Below are 12,962 nucleotides of genomic sequence, written 5' to 3'. Positions count from 1 at the left end.
TAGGCTGCTTCAAAAGTTAGGCATACAACCTGGTGATGGTATGTTCCGAATTGGATGCTGTCGGTGTGAAGAAAGCAGATTATGAAGTCACTGTGATAGCTAGGAAGGCAAGAATGCACTCAAGGGATGCTAAGAGAGCCAGGGAGAAATGCAGATGACCCAGGATATGGTGCAGGTATGTTCTCAGGCCAGTAACAAACTATATTCATTTTTAAAGCCAGATTCCTGAGATTTTATTTTTTAATGATTAGGTAGAACTTATATCATAGAACAGTGGAACTCTCACAATTTACAGAAACTGGGCTGAACATCAATGATGCATTTTTAAGGCAGCTCAGTTTCATATTTTAAAAATTATGAATAAAGCTTGAATATGTGGAAAAAATTTTACAACTTGCAAAAAATTCTCTACAAAAATAGGTCAATGGAGAGAGACTTCCTTCACCGGCCATTAAAATTTTATAACATTACCATGAACTGTTCACGAGATAAATGTACCTAAAATTGAGAAAATTAACATTTTAAGTATATAAGGTATAATCTCTCCTCAATTTTTGCATAACTTGGAACTGTTTTCACTGAATAACAATTCTCGAGTGGATAATAGGCAGAAACCTACTGTCAACTGTTGTCCTGTTTCAAACGGCCTGATTCCTAAATAAATATAAGATGGCCCAGTGAACAGATATTTTAGCCATCTGAAATTCAAACTGTTAAAAGTTGCAACCTCCCCCCCCCCCCCCCCCCCCCCCCCCCCACCCCCAAAAAAAAAACACTGATTTGTGAAGATACAATCCAAAATTGGGAACTAGATAAAAATGGAAACCACAGTCTTTCTATATGAACTACCACTTACATATAATCTATGGCAAATTTACTATCCCAAATTTAGAAAATGTTACTTTGTTCGATACCAATACACATTATAATTTACCCAGAGGGAACACTTAACACCACAACTAATCAGCTAATGAAACCCAATTCCAAATTTTTTAACCCTTTGCATTTAGTGAAAATTTCTGAAAGGAGCAGCTGGCAATGATTAAAGCTAACCCTCAGAGAAAGTATCAAAATTTGTTAGTGTTTTAAATATGCAGGTTAAAATTTTCTAGAATACTTCTTTCTCAGTAGCACCATAGCACTCTGCTCAGTCTGCCCAAATGCAATACACCAGGCCACACACGTTTAACATTTCAGGAAGAGTACACATTCATTCAGTAGTATTTAAACACAGTTTGCAATAGACTATTTTTTAGTTCACTATTAATGTAAGTTGTATCTATTGTTTGGTGGTCCACTATTGTCACAATGCACCAGAAAATGTGAAATGCACAGAAGTGGCAACTTACAAGTCTTCAACCAATCTGACAAGCTAATGTAGCTTGCCAAAATTCTGAATGAGACTTTCAGAAGTCTCACATCCAACTGAATGAGGAGAATACCCTTCAGCAGAAAACAATAGGCACAGGATACAACATATTGGAGGATTCAGATCAGTGTAGTTTCAGAAACAGGAGGTAAGATATAGCTGGAAAAAAATCACAGGACTTAAATGCAACATATCACACAGCAAGGGAGTCCTCATTCACCTAGAGCAGTAATTCAAAATGGGCATTGCACTTTAAAAGCACCACAACAGTTCTGTGCTGCAAACTAGATCTACTGAAATTAACAACTTTCAGTTTTTGAAAACTTAGTGGGAACAGAGTTATAAAATATACTACCAAACATCAGCCAACATGACATACAAAATGCAAGTGCATTAAAAGTTTAAGTAGTCACAAATTTTTTGTTACATTACCATAAGTAAGGAAAGAATATTTCCTCACTTTCAAGTGTTTCTATAGTGTAAACAAACTTTTTTACTCGCAGAAATAATCCCCCATTCATTGTTGAATATGCACCATCTGCGCCGAGTTTCTATTTGCACAAGAATGATTCTACTGCTGGTTTCCTGCTTTCTCTGCTTCAGATCCAGTATACAGCCTCCAAGAAGGGCTCAAATGCATGGTTAAGTTGTGATGGATGTAGTGTTGGCAGCTGTTTGTGTGTTCAAATATTACACTTTTTGGCATTGTTATAAAATGTGTTCATGTGTCAAATTTCTCAGAGTGTTTTATATCAGATTTATGTTCTGGTTACATAATCCATGTTTATGATAAAACTATGAGACTATAGTGTCTTAGAGATCTAGGCTTTATTCTGTCAGTTCAGTTCATGGAAAAAAGATATTTTAATTTGAAGTTTTAAGAGCATGTTCAGCTGAGTAGTTTGGATATTTACCTTAGTGACAGCATACCATGCCAAAGAACAAATAGATGGCACTTTTTTTTACCTCAGTGACAGAAGTATTTTTGGAATTGAGCACAACAGTCTTACCTTCACAATTACAAATACTGAATTTACTTGGTTAGGATATACAGATTTTAATTTGTGTATTAAAAACTTAACGGAATTGCTTTGGTTCTTTCAATAGGTTTCATTTCTATCTAATTTCTTGGCTAGGAAACATGAATTTGACAAAGTGACTCCACATGGATTCCATTTTCACCGAATGAGGTACAGAACCCTAAAAAGGACTGGCATACAAAGACTAACTTCCATTGCAATTGATGGTTGTATAGCTAGTTGATTATACTTGTGATCTCTTCGTGTAAGCGATTTCCTGCCCAATCATGTATTGAACGAAGTGGCTAAGCCAGTGCCAAAGCATTGGTCTCTTATTTGGGAGGAGATGGATTTGGCCATTCTAAATTGGATTTTCCCAAGTTAGTAAAGTGAATGCTGCTAAGGCCATGGTGAACTTTTCCTATCATACTTTTGTACACGTTTTATATAGAGTATATATTACCTCTATTATGTGACATCCAATACTGTTTTACTGTATGGCCTAAAGACAAATGAATGAATAAATAAATCACAAAATCATCAAAACATGTTTTAATGCTATTCTATCGACAACCACTTTTGGTTCAAGCAACCATCAAGCCACAAATATCATTGGATAAGATTAAATGAACATTCACTGACAAGTACATAACTGCAGCGTTTCATACACATGTCCACTGTCCTACATGTATTTAATATTAATTAGTCACTAAGTGCACAAGTTGACAGCCCAATGCACTACTCTACATGCTGTCACATCAAAGGCATATAGAACTGATGATTACATATTTTTAAGTCATCTTCCTTTAATCTGATGTAATTATATCTGCGACTAAGATGGGTTACTTACCAAAACTGGTCATCAATATACACTCAGTACCTACTTCATGATTGTGCACAGGCAGTCCATTGTTAATGATCAAGAAGAAATGTTTTAAATGATTTGTAGAGTACAGATAATGTGTAGAGGAAATGTGAAATAGACAATGGTGCTATGTTAGTTCTTGATTAGAACAACAGACCATATTAATGTAATTATGTATGCTGATAGCACTTCTGTTATAATCAGCAGCAAAACATCGGGAGAACTTGAGAAATGGTAGCGCAATGCATGCAACAGTAACAATAGGTTTACACATGAAGAAAGTCAATCACGGAAACTCAGTCCTACAATGGGAAACTTATTTGAATTTGGGTAAATTGCAGGAAATACTCGTCAATTATAAAGTACAGAAACATTCTTGATGAGTGTCACAGCAATAGTTAGAGAAACGTTGTGGGCTAACGCTCATCTACTAATGTTATTAAAACTTATTTGAAGCCACTGGACACATTTTGAAACTTCTAAAACAACCATACAGGAAGTGGGGGAGTGAGAGATGCTGCTTAGTAAATATAAAATTACTGATCTTTAAGGATCTTAACAGCCTCATTCAAAATAAAAAAACTTTGCTAATACTAGATGGATCATTATCCTGTAAATGTAAAAGTGAGTCAATTGTCTTTATGCTTTGTCTTTACTCAAGGGTTACAAAATTCTTATGTAAAGATTAATTATTTTCCAATCGAATTTTTCAGCTATAACCTTTGCCATATGATCATTTCAAACATGAAAATATCTTATCACTCCACACTAAGCGAATGGGTTCTAAATATAACCCAAACCTGCAACCTGATGGGATTTTCTATAGAGCAGTGTAGTGTGACAGTTCGCCAAATTTTACATTGCTCAATTTATTCCTATTGTAGACAATCTCAATCATACAGAACTAGCAATAATCTGTGGGATTATCTGGATACAGAGGATGACTTTTTGAGCTGTACACACTTAAAGAGTAAAGGGTCAGTCATTAACTACTTTAATGCCACAAGAGGTCAAAGTCAGGGAAACTCACCTGCAACAATGTTTCACCCATTCTGTAGCTGCAAAACAGTATTAACGAAGTATTTGAGCTTTCTTTGCCAGTTGTGCACAGAAAGAGTTCTATGGAGTTGTGTCTTATTTTAAAGCATTCTAGAACTTCAAACGAAAACCTGTCATCTAAACTTTTTGCACAAAATTTGGGCACACTTTGATATCAGGTTGCTAAATATTATCACCCACAATTTATTTCTGTCAGGGTAAGGAAGTGGTTTCTTTGTAATACTAGAAAAGTTTCTTTTATTGTATCTCTGGATAAGTCTAGTAAAAATGTGAGCTTTCAAATACTATCAAACATGTACAAACTGTTACATTTAATTTTTAATAGAATAAGTGATTTAGAAGCTGAATTTTTTTGAATCTGCTAATGTTTTTTTAATTTTTTTATGCATCTGATTACAATGATCTTTTGTAACTGTGGAAATTTATACTGCAAGCAATTATTAAAAGTTCACGGGTTACCACACCTATAAATTTCCAGGCACAAATTCTTTTACACACACACACACACACACACACACACACACACACACACACACACACTGCATTTTAATTGCTATCACCAAAAACTAAAACCACAACCATTATCAATCTCTTACATCTACAGGTGATTAAGTGCTAAAGTTTTTGTTCTACTGGAAAAAAAACCCGAGTAACTCAAGTCTAGGGATAGTAAGCATTTGTAGCTCCTTTAGTGTTCATGCCAACAATAAAAAAATAAACTATATTTGTCAGTTTCAAGATGCTATAGAACATAATACTAAATTTTCTTGTTTAACTCATGAAGCGAACTTGTTTGGGACAGTTATTTCATGATCGTGGACAAGACAGATGAATGTTCTGGGCGTAAACTTGAAACAGATTGAATAGTGTGCCTCAGTCAAGCTTTGCTTCTCAGTTACTGTGAAGGTACTGCTGAGGTCTTATGTAAATTTTTTTTACGTTAGATGGAGTCAAAGTTCTCAAAGCAAGAACAGCTGAAGCTTACAAAATGTGGATTTTATCAAGAACGTTCCATAGTATTGTCGGCAGGGAGACTACAGAGGTTCAGGTTCAGCCATCTTATCAGAAAACTTGTTTCCCTCTGTACAACAGCTCCTTTCCTCATGGCACAAGCTTTGCTATGTATTTTTTGCTGATATGTGAAGTGTGGTATGTTTGAGTTGCATCGTGAGAAAAAGGAGATGAAAACTAACACTGACATATCTTCCTCCTCCTATAGTAACAAAGGGGGGTATAAATTGTGCCCAACATACTGAAACGAGTTTCACACAAAACTCACTGTTGTATTCTCCTCAGAGGCTCCAGACGATGAGCAAATGGAAATTGTAGAAAAGGTCATCAAGATTGCCAATCTCATTTCTTTAAAATACAGATTCCCAGGGCTACATAAAGTGAACGTTTTATGCGTTTCCGGCAGGTTCAAGTAAAAAACATTTGAAGAGCAAAATTTAAATGATCAGCAGTGCAAATACATACTGAAAATGGGGCCTACCAAACAATTTGAAGCAAATCCATTAATTTCGCCAAAAGATGAGAAACTGCAAACATTAATATTTTCCCCAAAGTATCACTTAATAGCACAAGTGACTTCTGAATTTTCAGTTTCAATGACATCAAAGAAAGCTTGAAAGCTTCACACAAAAGCAGGCATCTTAATAAGTGAAATGTCTTTCATAGAGGATAACAGTAAGTCAGAATCTAAGTTCATTACATGGACAATTCTCAAAAAACTATAGGCCTACTCTATTATATTAATGAATTTTATTATTTTATTTTTCTCAAAATATACTTTAAAAAAGTGACAGTTTGTTAAGGTTCGATGATCTATTTAAGCTCATTTTCTTGACCTTATATACAATGTCTCAATTTTTTTTGAATACAAAAAACTTTGCAATGAAAAAATTTAATTGGCTACCATCTAATCATACAACGTCAAAGTATGCACCAATCTGGTGCAAACCTTTTAGAGATGATGTTTTCCCATAAGAGTATCTACAGTACCTGAACTGCTGCACCGAAGGAGAACTGATACAACACTACAAAACTACTATATAAGGCCACTACTACTGGCCAAAAATAATTGCTAGTGTTGAGCACAAGAAGTTGCCCACCTAATCCAATAACTCACATTACAATCTTCAAGTTTCAGCTGTGGTAAATTTAACTTGCCTGTTATATAGTTCTGGTGACATTTTCCACTCCCCAATTACAAACCTAACGCAAAATTTCATTACTAAGTAGATGTTCAGGTGCGAAGCGTGTAATTTTGTGCGTTTGTGTTACAGCCTTCGAGGACATTTTGCCGCAGGTTTTTGAACTATAAATCTTCGGACCACATTATTAATTACAGGACAAACTCCAATTGGAAGAATTATAGAAGACCTAGCTTGCACGTAAGTGGGGGAAAAAAAGTTACCTACATTTAAATTATTAGTCATAATTCAGCCCCATACATCCAGATTATTGCGTTATTAAGTTGTTAGAGCAACGACGAAAATTTGAAACTTGTAGCAACTTTGGAACATCAACAATTTCCCCATGTAGTCCAATACATAACATTAACCCGTACTTACGTAGGGAGAGAAATACAAATTGCGAATTAACCGTTAGCACTTTAAAGCCGTTTGTATCTTCGTTGAACACTTTAAAATATGTATCTTCGCCGAAGATATACAAAATCGCAACAATAAGTAGACCAACTGATAATGAGCTAGCTAGTAAAGTACATTAAGCATTCTACATAGTTCCCTGCAAGAGTTAACCGCACCTCAGTAATAATACAATAAAACTGCGAAACATGGCCACGGAAATTTCTCTGCACCTGTGCATTATCTACAAAGCCGCTTCAATCAGACCGCAAATCTAAAATGTATGACATGTTCAGAAAAAAAACGCAACTGTATGATGCAGTCTTACTATCCTTTTAAACACTATCCAACAATTACATCTTACTCGACACAACAAATCACCAAGTCTGCGGGGGAGGCAATTTTAGAAAATAAAAACACAATGGTAAACGTATTCCGTAGTGTTTTCACAAGTGAATGTCAAGCTGCAGCCATTAAGAACTACCATACCAGACTGTATTAAAACAACACTAAATTCACAAATCGCAACAGTAACTCAGCTTACCATTACAGAAAACAGCTACTGGTAGTAACAAGAAAAAACACAGAGCCTTCATTTTGTCAAATTTATGAAATCTCCTTCCACTCTCAAGCACCCCGAGACACTGCGACAAAAGAGTCACACAAACCAGTACTGAGACTTCTGAACCACGCAACAACTCGTGACTTGCAGTTCCGGCTTCTTGCCCATAGATTGCGAGACTGTCGCAGCTGTTTCTAGCACTGGTTCGCAGAAGTGTGCATTTCAATATAAATTATTTGTAAACTATAAATAAGTATGTTTATTTAATACCAATGTGGGTACTATGTCAATTCCATTAAATTTCTCCCACAAAATAACGCCTCCAGATATATTAATGCAAAAACAAAAACAAAGCAAAGGAGTGCTGCGAAGATTACTTTCGAGAGTGCACTTTGCGAAAATAACTGGCCATTCAGACGCTATTAATAACTAAAAGAACTGTCATTTATAATTTTACCATAGCGAACTTCTGAACGGATTTACCTGCGGATGAAACAAATGAAGGGAATTAGCAATAGTTCATATTTACAGTAGTTGGCTATAAAGGAAGTTGAAATCAATTAATTGATTGCACAAATGAAATAATTGACTGCGTAAACAGTTACTTATATCTGAATTATTCCCGTTTATCGATAAACAGAAATTAACCGTTCAACATTGATTCCATTTTACACATGAATTTGTTAATTCTCTATTATACAAAACATCAGAATCTTACTTTCTCCAAAATATTATATAATGAGAAACTACTGCAGCGGAGGAATTATATTCTCGTAATACATAATAATCGTTTGAAATACTTTTGAGCGTATATATTGCTGCATTTTGTTCATAACTACTTGGCCTTGTGCTACTAGTGTACCCATACGGGATTTTATATTATTTTGTTATTGCTTTAAGTCCATGAGATCATTCTTTTCGTTACTATTATTTATTGTCTCCCAGAAGCGGTAAATAAATGGAAAGTACAATTGACTTTATATTCTCTTGTAAATCAATCTGGAATGGTACAGATTTTCCAGAGGAATCAGGAAATGGTATACCTAAGACTAGCGGAATAGTAGTTTCACTATAAAAACATAAACACTGTGAATACCTGTGATTTACCATTCTCAAAATGATGAATATACCGTCAGACAACATTTCGACAGTTTCTATCAGTCACTTTACTATTGTGAACAAGAAAGAGTGAAGTTCGAAAATGAACAAATACCGTAAGAGTGTTCCAGTAGATGGAAGTCATGATTAAGACTGTGAGGATAGCTTGAAAGGTTACCTCAGTTAAATGTTTCCCATGAAGAAGTTCAAGCGCTGTCTCAGTTCTAATGATCATGCAGCTTTGAATTTTAACTCATGTAAGTCAAATCTGTTTAATCAGATGGGAATCGAAAAGTTTTCGTAAATGTCATATCAAAGATAAATTTTGACTGCCTTTTCATGCATCTGACAAAGAAATAAAAAAATTAACCTGTCTTTGCAAATTTTTCCAGATGCTCCTCATTTTACAACCATTTGTGTTACAAATAAAACAGAGGATATGTTGCCATTATGTGCTATTGTTTATATATTTATTCATAGGTTCTGTAAGTCGTGATTTACTACAAAGCTTGCACAAACGATATAGGACCAGTCAGGTTTGATATAGTATTTACAGTTTATACACACTATGATTTTGAAAAATCATTCATTGCATGTCACGTACTGGTACGATATTTATAAAAGCAGATAAGATGATTGAAAGAATATTATTTTTAAGATTACTTGAGTAATTACATTAATACTTATGGTCCTCCAGAAACTCAGAAACAGAATAGAAGCAGAATTAAGATTACAGAAATGTGATACTGAGACGTATTATGTGTATATTAACAGTAAGTGTAAAAGACAAAGAGAAAATTAAAGAAAGTACCAATCAAAACTTAGATGTTGTAAAACGAAGTTCATTGTCAGTTGTAATAACATATATGCCTAAGTGGTGTTTCAGCTGCAAGAGCCACATGGTGTAGCACCACGATCAAAGGTGTCTTGCCACGGTTTGTGCAGCTCCCCCCCGTCAAAGGTTCAAGTCCTCCCTTGGACATGGATGTGTGTGTTGTCCTTAGAGTAAGTTAGTATAAGTAAGATTAAGTAGTGTGTAAGCCTAGGAACTGATGACCTCACAAGTTTGGTCCCATAGAAATTTACCACTTTTTTTTCAGTTGCAAGGCAGTTGGAAAATTTGTAGAGGTGGTGTTAGGAGAAAGTACACTGCCTTCCATTTTCAGTTCATATATACATATAAAATGTTACAAAATGTTTAAAGGCACAAGATGAAGTATAAAACATGAATGAAATTGGTGTGATTTCACAACTACAAAAATACTATTACAGATGACAGCATTAATTATATGTGAAGTTTACCTAAATGTAACAATGGTTATTCGTTATATCACCTTTACAACAACAAACTTCACATGCACTAAATAATGATGATGGTAGTAGCTGAAACAACTTAATAAATGTAAAAATTTTAATTGAACCAAACGCCTCTGTTCACAAAAATCTTCAAGGATTGCAGACTGATTTAGGAATTTTATTTCCCTTATAAATTTGGTCCCATGATACTTTTCTGGAAAGAGTTACACATTATAACCAAAAGAGAAGAAAGTTATATTCAATTATCTGAAATCACATTTCTTAGAATAACAAAAGAATGTACAAGGTGATACAGAAACCAAAACAGTGATATTAGAAATTAGCTGATCATATTTATTTATTTGTGTTCCTTTGACCCAGTAGACAAAAGAACTGCATGGATATGGAATGAGTCAAGCTGAACAAAGTAAAAACAAAATAAACAAAAAATTAAAAATTGAGATATGTAACCATAAACATGAACAGTAAAATAAATATGCAATCTCTACATATTGTAATATAACGTGAATATGGGAACAAAATATTAGAATTATTTCAAACTGGAGCTTAAAGTCCAGTGAAACTGAAGTATAAAACAATAAAATCATATTATATAGTTAACATATGTTAAAAGCTGTAAAATTCTAAAATTAAAATACATTATTATATATCTACACAGTGGTAATAATAGATATAACACGTACTGTGTGTCATTCCTAAACTGCTATGAAGAAACATTTACATTAAAAAAATAACAAAGCATGTAAAAAGAGTTTTCCTGTATACATTCCTTCAATTTCCTCTTAAACTGTGCAGTATGATAGTAAGATTTTTTTAATGTTGGATGGGAGTGCATTGAACACCTTTGTGGTTAAGTAATGTACTCCAGTTTGCACAAGACTCAACAGATTGAAGTTTTGGTTGTTAGTGGTGTAGGTCATATTTAGATCTTGTACTATGATCATGAGGTAGAATATATCATGAGGTAATTGTTAATAGTTTATGTTTTTAGAAAAGATTTCTGCAAGAAAATTGACTCCACTTAGAATTGGGCTTGTTCTTCTATGTGCAACAGTCACCTTCCTTGCTGCTGGCTCAAAAATGGCTCTGAGCACTATGGGACTTAACATCTGAGGTCATCAGTCCCCAAGAACTTAGAACTACTTAAACCTAACTAACCTAAGGACATCACACACTTCCACGCCTGAGGCAGGATTCGAACCTGCGACCGTAGCAATAGCGTGGTTCCGGACTGAAGCACCTAGACCCGCTCGGCCACACCGACTGGCTCTTTGCTGCTGCTTGGTTACCCCAAAATACACTCCTGGAAATGGAAAAAAGAACACATTGACACCGGTGTGTCAGACCCACCATACTTGCTCCGGACACTGCGAGAGGGCTGTACAAGCAATGATCACACGCACGGCACAGCGGACACACCAGGAACCGCGGTGTTGGCCGTCAAATGGCGCTAGCTGCGCAGCATTTGTGCACCGCCGCCGTCAGTGTCAGCCAGTTTGCCGTGGCATACGGAGCTCCATCGCAGTCTTTAACACTGGTAGCATACCGCGACAGCGTGGACGTGAACCGTACGTGCAGTTGACGGACTTTGAGCGAGGGCGTATAGTGGGCATGCGGGAGGCCGGGTGGACGTACCGCCGAATTGCTCAACACGTGGGGCGTGAGGTCTCCACAGTACATCGATGTTGTCGCCAGTGGTCGGCGGAAGGTGCACGTGCCCGTCGACCTGGGACTGGACCGCAGCGACGCACGCCAAGACCGTAGGATCCTACGCAGTGCCGTAGGGGACCGCACCGCCACTTCCCAGCAAATTAGGGACACTGTTGCTCCTGGGGTATCGGCGAGGACCATTCGCAACCGTCTCCATGAAGCTGGGCTACGGTCCCGCACACTGTTAGGCCGTCTTCCGCTCACGCCCCAACATCGTGCAGCCCGCCTCCAGTGGTGTCGCGACAGGCGTGAATGGAGGGACGAATGGAGACGTGTCGTCTTCAGCAATGAGAGTCGCTTCTGTCTTGGTGCCAATGATGGTCGTATGCGTGTTTGGCGCCGTGCAGGTGAGCGCCATAATCAGGACTGCGTACGACCGAGGCACACAGGGCCAACACCCGGCATCATGGTGTGGGGAGCGATCTCCTACACTGGCCGTACACCACTGGTGATCGTCGAGGGGACACTGAATAGTGCACGGTACATCCAAACCGTCATCGAACCCATCGTTCTACCATTCCTAGACCGGCAAGGGAACTTGCTGTTCCAACAGGACAATGCACGTCCGCATGTATCCAGTGCCACCCAACGTGCTCTAGAAGGTGTAAGTCAACTACCCTGGCCAGCAAGATCTCCGGATCTGTCCCCCATTGAGCATGTTTGGGACTGGATTATCGTCGTCTCACGCGGTCTGCACGTCCAGCACGAACGCTTGTCCAACTGCGGCGCCAGGTGGAAATGGCATGGCAAGCCGTTCCACAGGACTACATCCAGCATCTCTACGATCGTCTCCATGGGAGAATAGCAGCCTGCATTGCTGCGAAAGGTGGATATACACTGTACTAGTGCCGACATTGTGCATGCTCTGTTGCCTGTGTCTATGTGCCTGTGGTTCTGTCAGTGCGATCATGTGATGTATCTGACCCCAGGAATGTGTCAATAAAGTTTCCCCTTCCTGGGACAATGAATTCACGGTGTTCTTATTTCAATTTCCAGGAGTGTTTAATGCTGTACGACAATAATGAATGAAAATAACCAAAATAAGTAGCCTTAAGAGCATCAGTATCAGTAGTCATTCCTTTAATGCTTAGTGCAGAAAATGCTGAAATAAGTTTTTTGTCAAATCCAGAATGTGAAAAGATCAATTTAATCAAATGTCAATGTGTAGGACAAAACATTTTACAGAATATACATGGTGCACGTCTTGAATATTGCATTTCAATCTTATGTCCTCCAGAACTTTATGAGACCCATGAAATGGTATGTACTGAGTTTTTTAGCATTTAAAACAGGCCATGCCAACCAAACCACTTCTCAATATCAGAGAAAACAAAGTTGGCAGACGTTGAAAGAACATTGTCAGGTGAGTTTTCAA

General features: G+C 37.1%; 1 protein-coding gene across 1 annotated transcript in view; it reads right to left on the bottom strand.

Annotated features, from left to right (window-relative positions):
* LOC126458482 (lysosome-associated membrane glycoprotein 1-like) overlaps positions 1 to 7,602 on the bottom strand; it is a 52,702-nt gene extending 45,100 nt beyond the window's left edge. Inside the window, exon 1 of the mRNA XM_050095575.1 lies at positions 7,445 to 7,602. Within this exon, the coding sequence (XP_049951532.1) occupies positions 7,445 to 7,496 (52 nt within the window). The 5' untranslated portion in view covers positions 7,497 to 7,602. The remainder of the gene's footprint in view (positions 1 to 7,444) is intronic.
* Between the last annotated feature and the right edge of the window lie 5,360 nt (positions 7,603 to 12,962).

This window comes from Schistocerca serialis, chromosome 2 (assembly GCF_023864345.2).
Source record: "Schistocerca serialis cubense isolate TAMUIC-IGC-003099 chromosome 2, iqSchSeri2.2, whole genome shotgun sequence".
Lineage (NCBI taxonomy): Eukaryota > Metazoa > Arthropoda > Insecta > Orthoptera > Acrididae > Schistocerca > Schistocerca serialis.
This window is presented reverse-complemented; position numbering and strand designations above follow the sequence as displayed.